This window comes from Bos grunniens, chromosome 27, assembly GCF_055505025.1.
Source record: "Bos grunniens cultivar Pamir isolate PY7600 chromosome 27, Bosgru_T2T1.0, whole genome shotgun sequence".
NCBI classification, from domain to species: Eukaryota; Metazoa; Chordata; class Mammalia; order Artiodactyla; family Bovidae; genus Bos; species Bos grunniens.
This window is the reverse complement of record NC_141191.1, coordinates 26,562,811-26,585,515: the sequence shown is the minus strand read 5'-3', so window position 1 is coordinate 26,585,515 and position 22,705 is coordinate 26,562,811. Positions and strand designations below refer to the sequence as shown.

The 22,705-nt window shown below is 43.7% G+C and overlaps 1 protein-coding gene across 10 annotated transcripts in view; it reads left to right on the top strand.

Moving 5' to 3' along the window:
• MFHAS1 (multifunctional ROCO family signaling regulator 1) overlaps positions 1–22,705 on the top strand; it is a 112,812-nt gene that overhangs the window by 59,792 nt on the left and 30,315 nt on the right. For 6 of the 10 annotated variants that reach the window (XM_086379696.1, XM_086379690.1, XM_086379695.1 and 3 more), the window contains exon 2: positions 18,890–19,008. The exons of 3 other annotated variants lie outside the window; for them this stretch is intronic. In XM_086379696.1, the coding sequence (XP_086235822.1) occupies positions 18,890–19,008 (119 nt within the window). Of the gene's footprint in view, positions 1–14,922; positions 14,955–18,889; positions 19,009–22,705 lie in introns of those variants that run through there. One more of the 10 variants, XM_086379700.1, reaches the window with a different exon arrangement.

Genomic DNA, 22,705 nt, shown 5'->3' with positions numbered 1-22,705 from the left:
TTGGCAGTTTGATCTCTGGTTCCTCTGCCTTTTTTAAATCCAGCTTGACCATCTGGAATTTCTCTTTTCATGTACTGTTGGAGCCTGGCTTGGAGAATTTTGAGCATTACTTTGTTCAAAATCAGTGAAATGAGTGCAATTTTGTGGTAATTTGAACATTCTTTGGCATTGCCCTTCTTTGGGATTGGAATGAAAACTGACCTTTTCCAGTCCTGTGGCCACTGCTGAGTTTTCCAAATTTGCTGGCATATTGAGTGCAGCACTTTCACAGCATCATCTTTTAGGATTTGAAATAGCTCAACTAGAATCCATCATCTCCACTAATTTTGTAGTGATGCTTCCTAAGGCCCACTTGACTTCACATTCCAAGATGTATGGCTCTAGGTGAGTGATCACACCATCGTGATTATCTGAGTCATTGAGATTTGTATAGTTCTTCTGTGTATTCTTTTTAATATCTTCTGCTTCTGTTAGGTCCATACCATTTCTGTCCTTTATCGAACCCATCTTTGCATGAAAAGTTCCCTTGATATCTCTAATTTTCTTGAAAAGATCTCTAGTCTTTCCCATTCTATTGTTTTCCTCTTTTTCTTTGCATTGATCACTTAGGAAGTCTTATCTCTTTGGTATTCTTTGGAACTCTGCATTCAGATGGGTATATTTTTCCTTTTCTCCTTTGCCTTTCATGTCTCTTCTTAGCTATTTGTAAGGCCTCTGCAGACACCAATTTGGCTTTTTGCATTTCTTTTTCTTGGGGATAGTTTTGATCACCAACTTCTGTACAGTGTTATGAACCTCCATCCATAGTTCTTCAGGCATTCTGTCTATCAGATCTAGTCCCTTAAATCTGTTTCTCACTTCCACTGTATAATCGTGAGGGATTTGATTTAGGTCATAATTGAGTGGCCTAGTGGTTTTCCCTACTTTCTTCAATTTAAGTCTGAATTTTGCAATAAAGAATTCATTATCTGAGCCAGAGTCAGCTCCTGGTCTTGTTTTTACTGACTGTATAGAGCTTCTTCATCTTTGGCTGCAAAGAATATAATCAGTCTGATTTTGGTATTGACCATCTGGTGATGTCCATGTGTAGAGTCGTCTCTTGTGTTGTTGAAAGAGGGTGTTTGTTATGACCAGTGTATTCTTTTGGCAGAACTCTTTTAGCCTTCGCCCTGCTTTGTTTCGTACTCCAAGGTCAAACTTGCCTGTTACTCTAGGTATCTCTTGACTTCCTACTTCTATATTCTAGTCCCCTGTGACAAAAAGGACATCATTTTTGTTAATTCTAGAAGGTCTTATAGGTCCTCATAAAACCATTCAACTTCAGCTTCTTCAGCATTAGTGGTTGGGGCATAGACTTGGATTACTGTGATGTTGAATGGCTTGCCTTGGAAATGCACAGAGATCGTTCTGTCATTTTTGAGATTGTACCCAAGTACTGCATTTCAGACTCTTGTGTTGACTGTAAGTGCTACTCCATTTGTTCTAAGGGATTCTTGTTCACAGTAGTAGATATAATAGTCATCTGAATTATATTCACCCATTCTGGTCCATTTTAGTTCACTCACTGATTTCTAAACTGTCGATGTTCACCCTTGCCATTTTCTGTTGGACCACTTCCAATTTACCTCTATTCATGGACCTGACATTCCAGGTTCCTATGCAATATTGTTCTTTACAGAATGGGCTTTACTTTCACCATCAGACACATCCACATCTGGCCGTTGTTTCCACTTTGATTCAGCCTCTTCATTCCTTTTGGAGCTATTTCTCCACTCTTCTCCAGTAGCATACTGGGCACCTACTGACTTGGGCAGTTCATCTTTCAGTGTCATATCTCTTTGTTTTTTCATACTGTTCATGGGGTTCTCAAGGCAAGAATGCTAAAGTGGTTTCTCATTCCCTTCTCCAGTGAAATTGATCCTATAGTACTTATAAAATATGTCTCTGCTGTTTATATTTTGTCCTCTTTATGCATAATTCTGCCCCCAGATGATGATACAACAGAGAAGTAATTCTTCAGTTTATATACCTTTCCACTTTTTTTTGTTTTCACTGATCTTAGTGTAAAAGCTAAATTTAAGCAAAATGCTAGTCTCTGGTTTCCGGCCTGTAAAATGAGTGGATTTGCTGGTGTTTATGGGGATGGGGCAGGCTTGCCTGGTTCCTCAGACAGTAAAGAATCTGCCTGCAATGTGGGAGACCTGGGTTCGATCCCTGGGTTGGGAGGATCCCCGGAGAAGGGAACAGCTACCCGCTGCAGTATTCTGGCCTGGAGAATTCCATGGACTGTATAGACCGTGGTGTCGTAAAGAGTCAGACACAACTGAGTGACTTTCACTTTCATGGGGATGGGACACACAGTGGTGTCCAGGGAAGAAAAGGCCTTATCTCTATCCTCTCTTCTCTTCCCCTTCCCTGCCTTGCCCCATCCAACCTATACCCAGTATTTTCACTCTTAATTTGTTCTCTCTCATACAGACCCCCCTCTTTTTCTCTCTAACAATCTTATATGCAAACCTATTTCTGTTTGTTTTCACAGTGGTTAAAAGATGCTAAGTTATAAATCCAAATTGCCAAACCACAGGAGAGGTGGTTGAGAGAGAACAAGGAAGGACGTATTTTATTTTTCTGGCTTATTTCACTCAATATAATGTCCTCAAAATTCATCCATGTTGTGGAATGTGTCAGAATTTATTCCTGACTAGTACTTCATTGAATGTCTATACTGCATTTTGCTTATCCATTCATCTGTCTGTGGGCTCTTGGGATGATCCCATGTTTTAGCTATTGTGAATAATGCCACTTTCAACATGGGTGTAGAAATAGTTCTTTGAGATCTTGGTTTCCATCCTTTTGAGTACATACCCAGATGTGAAATTGCTGGATCATACAGTAGTTCTATTTTTAATTTTTAAAGAAACCACCATAGTGTTTTCCCCAGCAGCTGTACCACTTTTCATTCCCATCAATACTTGTTTTTGGTTTTTTGACAGTAGCTGTTCTAATGGTGCGAAGTATCTCATGGTGGTTTAGATTTGCATTTCCTTAATGAGTACTGATGTTGAACATCTTTTCATGTGCTTCTTGGCTATTTATATATCTTCTTTGGAGAAAATCAAGTATTTATTTCATTGCTACTTAAAATATTTTGTCCTGATTGCCTAGCAGGATAACTTATTTGGTCATCTGCTTCAAGAATATATAAAGAACTTGCTCAAAATAGCAGAGCGTTTGCATCATCATTTAAGAACTGCAGTGTTATAAACATCTAGTTGCTGGTTACATACTGCTAACAGTTTCTATTTCACAATACTAAATGAATATAGACACAGAATGTAGCTACATTTTGCCAGAGTCACAGGCCACTCTTCCCACATTGCTCTTCCTAACTCACTTCAACTTGTACAAAAATATCTTTTAAAAATTTACATGTAACTATGCTCAGTCTCTACATTAGGCAGAATGAAACTCATACATATGTAAAAAGCCAGTTTAAATAAACAATGAGATGACTATTACTTATGGGGTTGGGGGTGGGGCAAAGATTGGTTAACTTAGAGAAAAATGATTAAATTTAGCTGAGAAAAGCAGTCAGGTTTTTGTGAGGAGAAAGGGAAACTAAAGAAAGTCAGTTCCACTTTATTTTTTCTCTCCTGAATTAATCTTGCTCATAAAAATGTCGAGTTCATGGATAGATGAATCACTACACCCAGGAAGTGTTTAAAATAGAAAACTGGGTAGACGTCTAGAGCCATTGATGATTACAGCTTGAAACAGCCCACAGAAGTAGGTTTTTTTGAGTCAAAGACAATCCAGAACCTGGTACTCCTCAAGCTACACATTTTGTGAGAAAAAATGAGTAGCCTGAAATCTGCATTTGAAACAATAACCTTCCCTCCTGCATCACAGCCTGCAGAGAATTGCTTCATCCTGTTTAAAAAGAAATCCTTCAAAGGTTTTGGTTTTCTCCTCCTCTGTCTCTTCCAGGCTTCTACGGTACATGTTTTAGATCAGATACATCTTAGGTCAGGGTTCAGCAGACTTCTTTCTGCAAAGAGCTTGTTGTTGTTCAGTGCTGAGTCCTATGTCGATTCTCTGCGATCCCACAGACTGTAGCATGCCAAGCTCTTCTGTCTTCTGCTATCTCCTGGAGTTTGCTCAAAATCACATCCATTGAGTCGGTGATGCTATCGAACTATCATGCCTCTGCCGCCCCCTTCTCCTTCTGTCTTCAGTCTTTCCCAGCATCAGGCTCTAGATATTATTTTCAGCTTTATGGGTCCTAGAGTGTTTCTGGCAACTGTTCAACTCTGCTGTTGTAGCAAAGAGGAAAAGCAGAGTTGTACCATCTTGGAAAGCAGCCATGGATAATTGTTAAAAGACTGGCCATGGTTATATTCCAATAAAACTTTATTTACAGGAGCAGGCAATGGGCCCTATTTTGGTGATTTCTGTACTGACTAATCTCAGGGGTCCATGGTTTAAGCTTAAGACATGGCTGATGAGAGCTGTCTCCAAATGTTGACTCTTCTCCATGGTATTATTGGGATCCAAAAATATTCTTAGCAGGTTAAATGGTCTTTAAAATTTTTCATTTGAAACCTTATTCAGTGACTAGACTCTTGAGGGAATAAGAGAGAAAGGCTTTATAAATATTTATGAATGCTAAAAATAAACTGCTGAGCTAAAATTTTGTTCTCATGAAAAGATCATTATATGGCAAATTTGGACTTTGGTTTCAATTTTCATTTCCTTATGGAAACATCTTCATTGTGAGGAAAATTAGGGGATTAATGAGCACATGTTTTCAGAGCATGAACTGAGATGCTTTCCTGGGCCCTGAGGGCAGCTAAAATACTGGAATGGCATCACACACTTCTGCTCCAAGGTACTTACCACCTGGGAAAGATGCTCAGGGCCCACGAGAGAGGATATTTTTTTTAATTTGTTTCAACTTTTGGGGGATATTTTATTTTAAAATAAACCTTTTGGAAGTATAATTTACTTAGAAAAAATGTACCTATTCTAAGCATATGATAAATTCCATGAGTTTTGACGTGCAGTCACCATCCTAATCAATATATGGAACATTTCTATCTTCTCAAAAGGTGTCCCAGTCCTCCCCCGACTGAACCCCAGACAACCACTGATGTGCTTTTTTTCACTGTAGCTTGAGATTGCCTGTGATAGAATTCAGAGTATGTACTCTCTCATGTCTGGCTCAGAGGTTGCTAGACATTCTTGGCTCATAACACCTTTAGAGAATCAGTCATTTTTTCCACAAGTCAGCAGCAATACCTAATGGTTCCTTTAGGTCCAGAGAACTCAGTAGAACTACTTGGCGCCATGGTTCAGCTGTTACTGTGTTTTCCTCAAAAATTTAAAATACCCTTTGGTACCTGTGAGTTCACCATGGTGCCTCGGGGTAGTACAGAGTTTGAGAACCAGACATCCAGCTTCTTTGACTCAGCATAACTTTTTGGGATATATTCCTGTGGTTGGGTGTGTTACTAGTTTGTTCCTTTATTTTATTGCTCAATACTAGTTCATTTCAGAAAACACCATTGTATATTCATTCACTTGATGGGAGCCTTTGTTTCCACTTTTTGGCTATTGTGAATGGAACCATATTCACGATGTTCATTGTTCACATTCATGTGTGAGTCTTTGTGTAGGCAGATCCGTATTGTCATTTCTCTAAGAATAGAATTATTGGGCCATATGATAAACACATGTCTATCTTTATGAGAAGCTGCTAAATGTTTCCAAGTGATTGTACCACTGTACTCCTACCAAAATGTATGAAAATCGTAGTTGCTCCAGTACTCACAATAGTTGGTGGTGTCATTTTTTAAAAAGTTTAGCCAGTCTACTGGATATGTTATTTATCTTAGTATGGTTTCAATTTTCATTTCCCTGAAGATTAACGATGAGCATCTTTGCAAGTGTGTGTGTGTTGTGCATGGTGTCTTTTCAGATCTTTTGCCAATTTTTTTGATTGGGCTGCTTGTCTTCTTTTTACTGAGTTGTAAGAATTTTAGTGGCTCTTCTTTTCATTTTCTTAGCAGTATTTTTTGAGGAACAATAATTTAAAATTCAAATATAGCAGGGTTTTTTTCTGATTAGTGTTTTTTTTTTTTTTTTTGGCTATCTCAAGATTAAGATTTTCACCTAAATTTTCTTCTAGAAGTTTTATAACTTTTATGTTGTGGTCTAGGATCCATTTCAAGCTATTTTTTGTGTATGCTATGAAATAAATAAATTCAGGGCTTCCCTGATAGCTCAGTTGGTAAAGAATCCACCTGTAATGCAGGAGACTCTGGTTCAATCCCTGGGTTAGGAAGATCCGCTGGAGAAGGGACAGGCTATCCACTCCAGTATTCTTGGGTTTCCCTTGTGGCTCAGCTGGTAAGAAATCTGCCTGCAATGCAGGAGACCTGGGTTCAATCCTTGGATTGGGAGGATCCCCTGGAGAAGGGAACGGCTACCCAGTCCAGTATCCTGGCCTGGAGAATTCCATGGATTGCATAGTGCATGGGGTCGCAAAGAGGTGGACACGACTGGGTGACTTTCACTTTCACTTCATGAAATAAAGGTCAAGGGTTTTTTTTCCCCCCCCCACCATTTGTTGAAAAAAACTGCCCTTTCTCTTTGGAATTAACTAGACCCTTTTGTTAAAAATCAATTGACCATGGAAGTGCATATCTGTTTCTGAACTCTGTCCCATTAATCTATGTCTGTTCATGGTACCTGGATTATTGTAGATTTGTAGTAAGTTTTGAAATCAAGTTGAGTTATGGAAAAAATGTGTTTTTAAGTTTGATTTCTTTTGTAAAATTTTCTCAAATATTTTATTTATTTACTTCTGAAAACTGAAGAGTTAGACATTAAATTGACTTTATTTCTTCTTGGAGTATAGGTGTTTTAAAACTGACGTTAAAGTGAAGTACACCAAGCATACAGGACAATGATCTTTCTTCAGTGTGAGCTTTAAATGACCTTGGGCCTCAATTTTCTGTCAATGAGGAAATTTTGACTCTAGAATAGTCTCCACCCAGTGTCCCATTTAAATCTAATAATCTGTCATTTTAGATCATAAATGCTTTTTTCTTTTACTTGTGCATTTTGCTGTGATTCAGGTTTTAAAATAGCCAAGCACAAGCAACACTGAAAACCAAATAGCTTCATGAAAACGGTGCCTGGCGCTTACCCATTAGTATCCTTTTAGTGGGAGTGCTTCAGGAACACTGTGATGCCCATGGGACGCTTTCTTTTATTTTAGGAGATTTTACAGTCATTCCTTCCTCGGGCCCTTTATCTTGTTGTTTCCCAACATGTAACTCTTCATTATTAACTCTTGGTTCATGCCTACCAGACCAAAGGCTATGGGGCTACCTCTCCTGTCATGGGCTACTCTCAGGATTGGAGAGAGCTAGAGGCTATCTAATCCTCTCATCTTCAAAGTGTGGTCCTCGGACCAGCAGCCTTGGCATCATTTTGTTAGAAGTGGAGAATGTCAGCTTGCACCCCAGACCTATTGAACCAGGTGTGCGCAGGTATGTACCTTCAAGGTTGAGAAGCACTTTTCAACTGTGGATGCTGAGCATCGTTTCTGGCCTTCCCACCAGACCGCCTGGCCTCAGGACACCTCTGAGGGTGACCCCATTAGAGACAGTCTGTTCCGTTTGTGGCTTCTCTGGCGGCTCAGACGGTAAAAAATCTGCCTGCAATGCAGGAGACCTGGGTTTGATCCCTGGATCCAGAAGATCCCCTGGAGAAAGAAATGGCAACCCACTCCAGTATCCTTGCCTGGGAAATACCATAGACAGAGGAGCCTGGCGGGTTATAGTCCATGGGGTCACAAAGAGACTGAGTTTTATTCGAGTTTTGTTCAAGTTTCTTTTTTCTCTTGATCCCCACCAGGCCTCCCATCTGCACTTCCAGGTAGGAAAAGATATTCAGAGAAAAGTAGAAAGAAGGAATGATTCCTATATCATGAAAGCCAAAAGATTTCCAGAAACCCTGAGCAGATTTCTGCTTATGGTTCATTGACGAGACTAACTGTCCCAGGGCTCCCTAGACCTTCAGGGGGTCTGTGAAGGCAAGGATTTTACTGAGGCACACAGTCTTCCTGACATCACCCAGGGTCCTGTAGCATGGACAAGGAGGAGAGGGGATATTGGGTAGGCAGCCAGAAACCTGTGCCGCACATAACTCACACACATGGACGTTTGTGTCTGCATTCCAGTATTTCTGGGAGGGCCTTGAAAAATGGGTAACAGATGTAGTTACCTCTTCAGAATAGGCTGGCAGTTGGAAGAGAGACATATTTTTTTCACTTTATATTGTTCTTTCTGCTGAGATTTCTTTCTTTCTTTCTTTCTTTTTTTTTTGAAAAAACAATGCATGTGTGTTAACTTTAAAGGAAGGAAGTTGATGGGAAGTTGATGAACCCTTTGGGTACAGCTGTCGGACCAGTTCCTCAGAGCCTGGGGGCTTCAGCTATAAGATGAAAGATTAGATTAGACCTTTTTGGTCTAAATCTCTTCCAGTTAATTTCACAATCTCCAGGAACTGGAGAAGGGGATTAAGAGTCAGGCTCCTTGAGTCACAAAAGAAACCTAATACCTTGATGAGGTTCTTATTTAGTCTCTGTTAGGGGCTGAATTGTGTCCCCCCTCACCCCCAAATGCATGTTGCCGTCCTAGCCCACAGTATCCCAGAATGTGCCTGTATGTGGAGAGAGGTGGCAAGGTTAGATGAGGCCGTGAGGGTGGGCCCTAATCCAGTGTGTGTGTCTTTATTAGAAGAGGAGATGTGGACACAGACACACGGAGGGACGACTGTGTGAAGACACAGGGAGTAGCCAAAGAAGAAACCAGCCCTGTTGACACTTGGATCTGGGGCTTCTAGCCCCCAGCACTGTGAGATAATTTCTCCTTTCTGTTTTCTAAGCCACCCAGTCTGTGGTGCTTTGTTATGGCAGCCCTGGCAAAGGAATACAGTCTTCTGTCCCTTTAAATTCTGTGGGGATAGTTTTGTATTTTGCAGCATCTCCAGGATAGCTTGAGATGGCCCTAGACTTGGCTACTTCCTCTAGTCCTGTCCCCATTGAAATCTGGTCCCCGGGGAACCTGGAAATAAGGAACAAACACGGGCAGGAAGAAGCACGTGCCTGTTACTCCGAGGCCAGCGCCAGCCTCTCGCCAGGTCTCACTGCCACGCACACCTCACTCCTGGGGTCCCTGGAGCCCTACCTCCAGCTTGCTTGCCTCTTTTCTGCTCCATCTTCTGTCCCTGACCTTTGGAACTGATGGATGCTTTCCTGTGCTCTTGATTCTTTGCACGGCCTCTGGCCGAGAAGTCTGTCTTGACCACAAACGGTTTTGCCTTTTAGGGAAGATCTGCACCTGGGCAGCTGGTGAGATCTGAGGGTGGAATCCTGTGTTACAAGAGTTACTTTATGACACCTATTGGCAATATGTATATTCCACTGCTGATGAAGCAGGGAGGGGAGAGAGAGAGAAAGACAGACAGACACTTTTGGGATCTCACACCTTCTCCAGCCCAGCACTCCGTCTAAGCCAGATCTTGACTTTGACCAGGGCCATAGGACTCTGAAATGGCCTGCAGTCTTCCAGTTAAAGGGAGACTCTTATCTTTCCTGGAGCCAAATGAGGGCCCATTTCTGGAGCTGCTGTGGGCAGTGACTAGGGTCAGCAAGATGCAGTGTGGGAGGGACCCAGGCCTGGTTTCTAGCAGGGGCTCACTTGACTGCAGCTGAGCAGAGGCTGGCCTCAGGGCACTCTGCTCCCTGCTGACTGTCTCAGGAGGCGGCCTCATTTGTGAGGTCTTCGTAGGCCTGTGTACCAGGTTTTTCTCCTGGAAGCCCAGAGCATGGGTGGGTCAGGGCAGTCTGGATGGTCAGCATGTCCCCCTTATGGAGGCCCTGGTGTAGAAGGAGAGAGCCACACAGATAGAAATATTTAGGTCTGGCCAAGCGGCATGTCACTGTGTGTGCCTGGGGGATATTGTACTGGTTTTTTGCTAAGTGAGAAATGAAAAGCACTTTTATTTATATGGAGAATTAAATCTCACCACTTTTTTATGATTTAGCATTATTTTCTCACTCCAGGGAAATTTGCTGTGATGAGAAGAACAGAGTAACAGGCCTTTCATGCAGATGCTCAGCTATATATGATGCCCGCCACAGCTGAGCTCTTTGAAGCCCAGGGAGGCAGACACATCTCTGGATGGAGGGTTTTTCTGGCCATATAATTTCTTTCATCCTCCTTCCTCTTCTCCGTGCTAAGCAAGAGACTGAGCTCACAGATAACACTCTTCTTGGTACCAGCCTTGTGTGGAGGCAGGGGCATGGATGAATGAGGGAATGGTGGAGAGTGGCCACAGAGAGCCCGGGACATGTTTGTTGGCCTAATTTAAGAGATTATTCTACTTCATGCCAATTTTGTGAGGCATTTAATTCGAGAAGCTTAGAAAATTCAGTAGAAAATACATTTTCACAGTATTTTAAGCTGGAACAGACTATTTTAAGCTGAGCAGACCCTGGAGATAAACCAGTTCAGCTTCTTCTTTTTGTGGCTGAAGGCCTAAGGCCCAGAGGAGTCGGGGTTTGCTGGGAACTTGCAGGATTGGAGCCCAGGACCGGACGCCAGGCCGCTCGCCCCTTCCCTTCCAGCAGGGATGCTCACCCGACTTTTGCAAAACCTTTCCCTGGACACAGAGGGATATGTTGTTCATCTCAAAGCCAAGGTTTCAGAAGTGGTTTTTACAGTAATTCATTAGAGCTACATAACTCATGGCAAATAACAATAACACAGCTAATGCACAAGATGGATACTCTCAGTAAAAGCCATTTATTAATCATTACATTCTAGTCAGAGCTCTTGGGCGAATTTAAGGGGGGAAGAAAAAGCAGGATTATATCAAGAGTAGAGCCTTCCCCTGGATCCACAGAGAGGAAGTCCCTGTGTCCCTTGTCCCAGATTCCCTGTCCTCCCCCTCCCCCCAGCCTAATCCACTGGTACCTCCTGGCTTGTCCTTCTAGTCATCCTGTCTCCACCTCCCTGGCTCATCCCGGTCTCCCCTCCTGGGCCCCCTCCCGCCCCTGCCCTCTGCCCCAGGTGTGCTCACCCCTCCGTGTCATCTCTCTTTCTCCCCAGGGACTTGCCCCATTTTCCCTGCTCCCCTCAGACCAGCTTCCTCTGCAGCTCATACGTGATCCACGTGACTGCGTCTGCCTCTCCCTGCTTCAGTCACCACCTCCCACCCCGACAGACCAATTCTACCTCTCACCCCAACTTGCAGTTGCCAGTGAGCCATCTGATCTACCTACATCAGCTTTTCTCACCAGCACTGCATTGCTGTCACTGAGGAACTGGCTGCCTCTGGCCAGGTGGCCTGCCCTGGTCTAGTTCCAAGGCCTGGGTCCCAGGGGGGCCTCACGGGCTCTGGGGAAGGGAATCAGCCTCTTGCTAAACACTTGTGCATATATGACCTTATTGAGTCCTTGGGGACCCTTTGATGCATCGTCCCCCACAGGGATGTGCAGACTCAGGCCCAGCACCAGGAAAGCCATTGCCTGGGCACCCACAGCCAGGAGGTGGCTGAACTGGCGGGCAGCCTCCAAAATCATTCCTGCACCCTCCTCCTCCTCATGCCAGGCTTTTGTGAAGTTAATCAGTGGGTCCCTAATAAGACAGAACACTCTGATGCTAAGTCACCCCTGTCTTTGGCGTGAGTCTGGACATCCCCATGAAGACATCTGGGCTATCGGTACAGGCTTGATGTCAGCAGGATTCTTATACAAAATCTCACTCGAGCCCCTCATGGTGTCTACCGTGCTTCAGGTCCAGGAGGATTTCTTTGATCTAGGTCAAGTCCTCATAAATAGAAACACCCAAGTAAGGTTTAAACATTACTAGCTGGTGTGTGGAATTTTAAAGGCTCCTGCATCCCTTTTGAAAGAAATTGTGAAGCTCTACTGTAAATCAACTTTTGAATAATCAGTAATCAGATTGACTTGTCCCTTCATACAGAGAAGGCAATGGCACCCCACTCCAGTACTCTTGCCTGGAAAATCCCATGGACAGAGGAGCCTGGTAGGCTGCAGTCGGGGTCGCTAAGAGTCGGACACGACTGAGTGACTTCCCTTTCACTTTTCACTTTCACTCATTGGAGAAGGAAATGGCAACCCACTCCAGTGTTCTTGCCTGGAGAATCCCAGGGACGGGGAAGCCTGGTGGGCTGCCGTCTGTGGGGTTGCACAGAGTCAGACACGACTGTAGTGACTTAGCAGCAGTAGCAGTCCCGTCATAACGCCTGACATCAGGAAAGATTTCCCACGGACGAGAGAACTGTAAGCGTAGCTGGAAGCAAGGTGATCATTCCTAGCCTAGCCTCCTTGCTGAACAAAGGTCGCAAGTCCTTCACTGTGTTCCATGAGATGTGCGGGGTGGGAATAGGCCTGGTAGTGAGTGACCTTCCATTTCCACTGCCTCCTCCTTGTTCCTTTGACCTCCTGCCACGGGGGCCTTGGAGGCATCCCATGAGCTTTACACGGAAGCCGCTAATCCCCTCGCAGTGCATTCCGGCTCCATCTGGCAGCTGCTTCCTCCCCGCCAAGGCCAGGCAGGCCGTGGCCTCGGACCCGTGGGGCGGGCCGCGTGAAGGTGCCTGTGACTGGTACCCCCAATCGGTCCCATCCTGACTCATCACGTTCTCTCATCTCCGCAAGGGAGGACAAACAGGGAAGGATGCTGGAACTAGAGGCCATTCGTTGCTGGAGAGCTTTTCTCTGTCGCTTGGGCTACTTTCTCTCAATCAGATGTGATTTGGGTTGCTGAGAGTTTCCAGTGGCTTCTCCTTTTAGACTGTTTAATTCCATGATGCAAACGGTGCCTCGGCTGGAGTCTGGACTCACACTTGACACGTGGCCAGGCCCAGATTCTCTGACAGGCCAGCAGGCTGAGGCTTGCCAGAGGGCACCCCTGAATCGGAGGACCCTGCTTCAAGAGTGAGCCTGGGGAGACCACGGGGTCTCTTCTGGGCACACAGACCCACCCTCCAAGGGGCCATGAGACTGTTTAGAAAATGGGACTGCGTAGGAGCCAAAACCAGAAGGACTCCATTAAAGAAAGAATGTGTGATAGAAGTCCATTTATGTGAAGTTATTTGCGGGAGTGAAGGAAGGGCGAGGAAGAGAAAGACATTAAGATTCAATGAATAAAGAAATTGGGAACAAATACAGCTATCACTCTTACATGACTGTTATATAATATACTGTCAGATGAAAGAAAGGAATGCTACACTTAGGCTTATGATTGGATTCTGCCTGGTGGAATAGAAATCAACCCCAGAGGTCCCTGGTGTGTATATATGTTTTATCTGCATGTCTGAGCCAGGAGAAAGGGAAGGAAGGGTCCACACCAGTTCACCCCTGGATACTTGAGATGGTGTAAGGGATTATAGCCTTTTCTTTACACATTTTGTGTTCATTTTCTTATTAAAAGCAGTGCATGGTAATTTTTATAATTACAGAAAATCAATTTAAAGAAATATTAAAAACAACAACAACAACAAGAAAGCTATTCTAGGGAGGGAAAAGGGGAAAAAAAATTATCCTGGGGTAGATTATTTTAAGTTTTATGCTTAACAGTCTATGTAAATGGTACAAAATTCAAAAGATACATAAGGCTCTGTGGGGAAAGGGAAGTCTTCTCCTCTTTCTCCTGGAGGCAGCCAGTTTCTCTGGATGGGGTTGTTTGCCTGTAGTCTGCCCTGGGTATCCTTTCAAGATGCTCTGTGTTTTCGCAAATATACATTTGAATGTAAAAATAGGGGAAGAACAAGTCATGCCTCCCTCCCCCCTGCCCCTGCCCGCAATGGCAGCACTAAACACTGCTTGGGTCTTTTCTAAGTTAAAAATATTTATTGGACGTACAGAGCCACCTGACTCCTTTTACATTTGTTATACGTATATTCTATTATTTACACTGGTTTTGTTTAACCAGCCTTATGATGAACAAGCATTTGAGGTGTTTTCAGTCTCTCACTTTGGAAACAATGCTGAAGTAATTACCTGCTAGGATATCCTTAGACATTTATGGGTATATCCATAGAATAAATATCTTGAAATGGAACTGCCAAATTTCTCTCCAGAGAGGAGGTACAAACTGATGGTTCTTGCAGACATGTGTGGAAGTGCTAGACAGACTTCAGAGATCAGTGCTGCCTTGGAGATGGGTATCGTGTAAAAGCAGCAACAGGAATTTTAGACAAGGCATTAGGAAAGCCAGGGCCTTCTCAACTGCTCCTCTAAGGCTCTTCTCTTTCCAGAAGTTTATTTTTGCTCAAACCTTGTTTTTTATGTTTCAGATGGCAAGGTTGTGAGGAAGAAATAAACATCAGTCAGTTCGTAGTGAGCTGCTATTATGTGCCAGGTGCTGGGTTAGGTCAGTTTCCAAATATTATCATTTTAATTCTTGTAGCACACATATGTGAGGTATGTATTTGACATTTACTATCCACAGTTCACAGATGAAAAAAGTGAGGCTCAGAGAGGCTAGGTAGCTTACCTAAGGTCACACAGTAGGTAAGTGGCAGAGCTAACTTTCTGAGTGTGTCAGAGTACTTACGTTCTTTCTGATCTTTCTCCTCTCTCTCAGAGAATTAGAAATCTCCATAGCTCTAGCCCTGCAGCAAAGGTAGGGATGTAGTGAGCAAAAACCAGGTATAGAAGACTGGTGTCACTTAGAGTTGAAATATGAATGTCTGCCATTGCTTGTGCCTTGGAAGCTCTGTAAATAGATTTGTGGGTTGTAGAGGAAGTTTGCTTTTGGATTATATGGATTGTCCTTAATGTACAAAGGGCTGTGTTCCAAAAATTCTTTAACTCTGAAGGAGAAGACACGGCCTGAGGCAGTGATGCTCTGACTGAAGCACGAAGCCCACGTAAACCTGCAGTGTTCTAACAGTATTGGTGGCCGCAACGCCTTGGCACTCCCGGTCCGTAGCAAGATGCATAGGTGAGGATGTACGAATAGGTAAGAGATATAAGATACAAGGAAAATATGGCAGTGTCTCCCACATCTGGGAGCTGGGATGCGGTTTGGGGGCATGGCCAAAGTGAGGCTCAGGGCTGGCACAAAACGCAGGGCAATAGAAAGCTTACTTAGGTGAAATTGTTAAAAGCATCACTGCTAAGCGGAATGGGGCCATGTATTATTTTTGAAAGTCAAATGTATGTAGATTGGCAACTGTCTGTACTTTTTGTTTCAAATGGCTTTATTAGACTAATAGCCTCTGATACAAATGGGCTTCAATTAAAGAGCCTGAATATAATTTGGTGTAATTTCTCAACTCAAGAAATAAGGGGATTTTTTCCTCCCATAAAAACCAGGATTTTCTCATAAGTGATAGAGCTTATTGTGGTACTTGTTCATTTTTCTGTTCATTATCAAAAGTGGTGTGATTTCCACTTGATGGAGATTAGATGGTACTCTTTTGAGCTAATGTTATGAGTCAGTCACTAGATTACTTTGTGCTTCAAGACTGAAAGGAGGGACTTCCCTGGTGACCTGGTTAAGACTTCACCTTCCAATGCCGGTGATGTGGGTTCGATCCCTGGTTGGGGAGTTAAGATCCCACATTGCCTCATGGCCCCAAAACAAGAACATGAGCAATAGAAGCAGTACTGTGACAAATATGAAGACTTTAAAAATGGTCCACATTTAAAAAAAAAGGAAAGAAAAACTTATAAAAGATTGAAAGGATCCAGTGTCGTGATATCCTCTTCTCCTTAGCCTTGTCTTCTGGAAGTTTGGTGGGATAGCATTGGATGAATAAAAGCTTATGTCTCACCTCTAATGATACTCCAAAGCATGCAATAGGCAGAGAGTGGTTTCCTGAGACAGAAGAGGAAGCCAAGCTAACAAGTCTCTAGTTGGTCAGAAGTGGATGGGGATAGGTGAACCCTGACTTACCCTGTTGCAAGTGTCAGCTCTTACATGTCTATGCCCCCGCAACTGACACTGGGTGTTTCCATGTTGCTGCTACTTCCTGAAAGTTTATAACCGTTGATGATGTTTAACTGCTTTGATCCACTAACTTAATAGCCATTGGTAGGTGGTATCACCTGCCAATTATTACCAGGTATTAGATAGTATCTACTATTACTACTATTAGAAGTTTCTGTGTGATTGTGTACGGCTTCAGTTTGAGTTTCATCTAAAAGAATATACTTTTTAATTTTACAAATATCACAGTGTGAGGCACATGTGAAATAATCATAAAAGCTGAAAAAAGAGTCTCAGCCAAAAAATGCATGCTTATGTAACACTTCCACCTTTTATGGAGTTGATCTGAGATTCCCTGGTTTTTCAGCTTGGACATCATGGAAGATATGGTTAAATGAAGTTTACCCTTCCCAGAATCTGTCGAGCATTTCATTTTTGAGGGGGTGAGGGTGGTTATGCTGTAACACCAGTAGGTGTTTCTTAGTGATAGTTTGGGTTTTTAGTTAACTTAATAGGGTTTGTTTTTGCTTTTATTTTTAATTGAGATATAGTTGAGATGTAATTGGCATACAGTAAAATGCACAGTTTGAAAGTGTACCATTGTAAGTTTTGAGATGTGTATGTACCCATTAAACTATCACCACAGTCAAGATAATGGACAAACCCCCCTCCCTCAGGAGTTTCCGCTTGTTCACTCCTGTCCCTTCCTGTCCTCCACCCTCACCCCAGGCAACCACCAGTCGTGTCCAACACTGCGACCCCATAGACTGTGGCCCAACAGGCTCCTCTGTGCATGGGATTTCCCAGGCAAGAATACTGGAGTGGGTTGCCATTTTCTTATCCAGGGGATCTTCCCAATCCCTTGATCAAACCCAAGTCTCCTGCATTGCAGGTGGATTCTTTACTGCTGAGCCACCAGGGAAGTACCTTCTTTCACTCAGCACAGTTATTTTCAGATTCATCTATGTTGTGTATAGATGATCCAGTTGTGTATATCCATCCACTATAGCTGGATATACACAGTATATCCAGTATTTTTTATAGCTGATCAGTATTCCATTGTATAGATATATAACAGTTCATCATCTCCTCACCTTTAATGAACATTTGGGTTGATCCTGGCTTTTGGCTAGTTCAGATGAAGCTGCTATGAACATGTACATGTAAATCTTTCATTGGATTTATGCTTTTCTCTTGGGGAAAAATTTAAGAGTGAATAGCTGGATCACATGGTAGGTGTATTCAGCTTTTCAAGAAATGCCATCAGCAATGTCTGAGTCTCAGTTCCTCTATACCCTCACTAATGCTTGGTGTGGTCAGTCTTTTTCGTTTCGTCACCCCCATAGATGTGGTCTTCTGGTTTGGTTGCATTTCCCTAATGATTAATGACGTTGAGCATCTTTCCATATGTTTATTTATCATTGGTGCAACTTGTCTGGAGAAATGTCATTCAGACTTTTGCTTCCGCCCCCTTTTTAAATTGGGTTATCTTCTTCTTACTGTGTTTTTAGAGTTCTTTATATATTCAGAATACAGATCCTTTTATTAGATTTATGCTTTGCCAATCTTTCCTCCTCATGTGTCTTATCTTTTCATTCAGTGTCTTTGGAAGAGCATAAGTTGTTAACTTTGACGATGGGTTTACCATTTTGAAAGAAACTATTTTATTTACGGTATCAAAAGCACTTTCAAACTCAATAACCACACTTCTACTTGCAGCTAAGGTAGAGGAACAGAGACTGTACTTACTCTTGCACTTGGAAAAGAACCCAAGAAAAATATATAAAATCATGATATTTGAGACCCTGAGCACCAGGTGACAAAGGACAATGATCTTGAATCCTGGGCAACAAATAATTGTTCCAGCCTAGTGCCTTGAGAGTGCCCAGGCTGTGGTGCAGAGAAGATGAGCTGAGGCTGAACCCCTGAATAAAGGAGTGCAGGATGAGTAGAGTTTAGAAGACAGAAGACTGGAGAGGAGAGAGACCTCCTGAGGGTTCCCTGGAGAACCAGCAGGATGCTGATCAGCGCAGTGTGTGAGCAAATGATCTAAGACTGTGGAAACCAGGGGGTGCTTAGATCTTATTTCTGCTGTGGTCTCCTCCTACTCCTCACTCAGAGCACTAAATAACTTGTGCCCCGCTTCCCTATTCCCCACCCCCACTCTCTAAATAACCCATTTCCAACTATAATTCAGAAGAGAGCATTTTTAGCCTCACCAGTTTCCCTAGAGCAGCAGTCCCCAACCTTTTTGGTATCAGGGTCCAGTTTCATGGAAGACAGTTTTTCCACAGACTGGGGTTGCCAGGGGTTGTTTCAGGATGACTCAAGTGCATTACATTTATTTTGCACTTTATTTCTATTATTATTATGTCAGCTCCACCTCAGATCATCAGACATTAGGTCCTCGAAGTTGGGGACCCCTGCCCTGAAGAGTCTCTTGAGTCATAATTCTCAAAATTTACAAGACAATCCAAGATGTTGGCATTAGAATCTCCCCAAATGGATCTTAACTTTGGCGTGATTTTAGTTTGTCAAAGATGTGAGAACCAGGTAGGATGGAAAAACAGGCTGAGTTCCAGAGGAGTGCAGCGCTTCTGGGTTCTGCACCAAACTCTCTGTGTGGAGGGGGCAGTGATGTGCCCAGAAGTCTGCACACCTGCCCAGCTGGGCCTCTGTGTTCCCTTGGGAAGAAGAAGGTGTAGACTGTGGCCCCGGCGGCCTGACTTGTATGCCACACCAGCGTCAGGTTTGGAACCACAGACCTGAGGGAGCTTGGGAAGCCAACTGAATATGCTGTCCATTTATGGACTCATCAAATGATGGATTCTGTTATTTACCATCTGTCTCAGGCCTGCTGCAGGCTGGGCATCGCTCCGGATGCTTGGATCCAACAGCGAACAGGAGAAATCCCCACACTTGCGATGCCTACATTCTAGAAGAGGAGACACACCATCAACCAGAATGTCAGGTGGACAGAAATACCATAAGGAAAATAAAGCAGGAGATGGGATGTGGGTGACCAGAAGATGGTGGGAGTGGGGATGATGCTGTTTGTACAGGGTGGTCAGGAAGTCTCTTTTTGAGCAGAGACCTGAATGAAGCGTGTATGGGGTGTGGGGAGGCTGGTTGGGGACCAGTGGTTAAAACGGGGTCCTGAGGTGGGAGTGTGCTTTGCAAGGAGGCCATGAGGCTAGAGCAGGGTGAAGAGGGGCAAGAGAAAGGAGCAGAAGATGCAGGACCCTGTAGATGTGTGAGTGACAAAGCAGGCAGAGAGTCTGAGCAGATGAGTAACGTGGATTGTGTGGGAATCCCTCTGGCTTCAGTGGGGAACAGACTGTGGGATCAGGAACTCAGCTAGGAGAGCATCCCACATGCAGGCTGATGGTGATGTGGACTAGGGAGCTGATGAAATGGTCAGATAGATGGGTTTGAAGCTAGAGCAACGGGATGTGCCGATGTATTCAGTGTGTGGTGAGAGAGGAAAGGAGAGATATAAAGGAGTCCACGTACTTTTTCCAAAGTAAGCGAAGAACAGAGTGGACATTCACAGACATGGGGAAGCTTGGAAAAGGAGTACCATGTGGGGCATGGGGCCGGTGGGAATCAAGAGTTTGATTTTAGACATATTAGTGTCCAAGTGACAGTGTTTAATAGGTAGTCAGATCTCAGTGTGATATTCAGGCAAGAAGTCAGGACTAAAGGTGACCTGAGACCATGGCTAGGCAAATGGCCAGGTTTCTGGGAGTTTCCACATAGACTGAGCTGCCCTTGGAAGTGGCTCTTTGCCCTGATGAAGCCATCCTGTTTGGGGGTCCCTTACTTTCTAATGGACATTAACATTTTCATGATTATGTTCTTTTGGCTTCACTGAGGCTTCATTTGGAAGCCGGCTGTACCTACCTGCTGGAAGGTGTACCTGAAAGATAAGAAAAAATAGACTTAATTGAATAAGAATTCTTTCTTGTTCACAGTTACATCTTTGAAGAGGTTAGAGATGAGGGCTCGGCTGCCATTGGTCTTGTGATATAATACTTTTCACGATGCCAGGGGCTTTTTGTTTGTTTAAAACAGACTCAAGTCCAGGCTGGATCTTCTGGGAATGAATCTTGGATGGGGGGAGTAGATAAAGAAAAGCTGATGTTGGAAGAGGGTCTGGCTGGACCACTTTCCTGGTAGTGTTTGTTGATACAGGTGGGTGATATTCATGTGCAAAGTAAGGAGGTGGAAGAATTTCAAGGTTCCTTCTAGGCTCTGTGGATCTGACTCTAGTTTGTGGGGTCTTTCAGGCCCCTTTAGTGGCTTCTTAGCAGCCTCCTCACCCAGAGAAATTCATTCTGCCTGCCCCTCCCTTTCTCCAAAGAAAAAATGAATTTGCAGGAATTCTTGTCGTCTTCCTTCAGAGACGTGAAGGTAAGATACAATTTCCAACTGTTCTTCAGGACTTCAGATTCCTCCCTTTGTCCTTCAAAACCAGGTCGACTTTGACAAGGCGGCCTGGCCACTGTTTCAAATTTCAGTTCAGGTCCTAAAGGTTCCTCCCCTTTTCAGATGAGAGGAGAACTCAAGTTGGAGGGAAACCGTTTTAGCCTGAAGGCTTTTATGAAACTGTCTGCATTCACTCCTCTGAGCCTGGAACCGTTTCCAGGAAGAAGTAGCTGACAGGCTATCCAAATAAAGAGTCACCTTTTGAAAGCACTCCAGCCCAGCAGCGTGGGGGCTTTTTATGATCCTGACTTGTATCTTGAGAGCAGGCAGGCCAGAGCTGGGTCTGGGCTCCGTTCCTCCTCTCCCTCTCCTCCCCTTAGCGCACTTTGATCTGCGAAGCATGTCTAATCCTCAGCCAAGTCTGCTAGAACTTTATCCAAAGCAGGAAAAGGGGAAATATTTTTCCTTTCTTGGGTGGATTTGTATTTATATAAACCCTTAGCAATGCTGATGGAGCCAAGTGGCCAGCACACAAGTCTGAAGATCAGGGTGTTGGAATGACTGAGTGCAGGATCGGGCAGGGCAGTGGGTCCCTGTACCCTGGGTCAGCTTTGACATGGGTCAAAGGTCGGGAAAGGGTGGTGTAAGTCCTGGCGTGCATTTTGCTGGAGGATGTGCTTATACATAAGGCCGTTTATACAGCAGCTCATGCTGAGCCAGCAGCTGATCAGTTAACTCCAGATCATAACTCCAGTGAGATGTCTGTATGTATGTGAATGATTAGTTCACTTTATTTCTTCTGTCGTCACTAAGAATATAGGGTGTGGAAGGTCTTAGCTGTCCTCTGAAACTTTAGTGTCGGAAACTTGACCTTTTCACAGTGTGTCTGTTATTGACTTACTGATACTTGCATGGATCTGTCCACACCTTTTTGGACCAGCTCTTGCACTCCTCAAGGGTAGTGAGTTTTCGCTTTTTTTCTTGAGGTAACACTGATCTGTAGCATTATGTAAGTTTCATGTGTCCAACATTATATTTCTACTTCTGTCTACCCTACAGTGTGCTCACCACCAAGAACTAGGTTTCCATCCATCACCATCCATTTCACTTCAGTTCAGTCGCTCAGTCATGTCTGACTCTTTGCGACCCCATGAACCGCAGCATCCAGGCCTCCCTGTCCATCACCAACTCCTAGAGTTTACCCAAACTCATGTCCATTGAGTTGGTGATGCCGTCCAACCATCTCATCCTCTGTCGTCCCCTTCTCCTCCTGCCTTCAATCTTCCCCAACATCAGGGTCTTTTCAAATGAGTCAGCTCTTTGCATCAGGTGGCCAAAATATTGGAGTTTCAGCTTCAACATCAGTCCTTCCAATGAACACCCAGGACTGATTTCCTTTAGGATGGACTGGTTGGATCTCCTTGCAGTCCAAGGGACTCTCAAGAGTCTTCTCCAACACCACATTTCAAAATCCTTTTTCACTCCCCCGACATCATCCTTTCCCTCCTGGGAGCCACTGTTCTCTTCTCTGTATCTATATGTTTGTTTATGTTTAGTTTGATTTGTTCATTTGTTTTTGCTTATTAGGTTTTTATATTCCCCATGAGTGACATCAGACAGTATTTGTTTTTCTCCACCTTATTTCAGGGTGGTGAGTTTTTCAGGCATGTTTCACATCGATATGATGGCTTTCTTGTCCTAAAACCACTTCCTTTAAGCTTCAACTGGTGCCTCATTGTTCTATGATTCTAGGCTACAGCATGATTTGTTTCCAGACGTTCTAGAGAAATCTTGTACAGAATCTAAAGATAGCATCCCTTGTTCTTGTGATACCATGATTTGTCTATTGTCACTGTGGTTTAGTCACTAAGTCGTGTCCTACTCTTGCGACCCCATGGACTATAGCCTGCCAGGCTCCTCTGTCCATGGGACTTCCCAGGCAAGAATACTGGAGTGGGTTGCCCTTCCCTCCTCCAGGAGACCTTCCCAACCCAGGGATCAAACCCATTTCCTGCATTGGCAGGCAGATTCTTTACCACTCAGCCACCAGGGAAGCACATTGTCTGGGCTAGTCTGGACATGATGAAGTTATTGACAACAGCCAGTGTACAAAACATTGATATAAATCAATCTTTTTTGAAATTTTTAAAAAATTTATTTATTTTATTTGGAGGCTAATTACAATATTGTAGTGGTTTTTGCCATATATTGACATAAATCAGCCATGGGTGTACATGTGT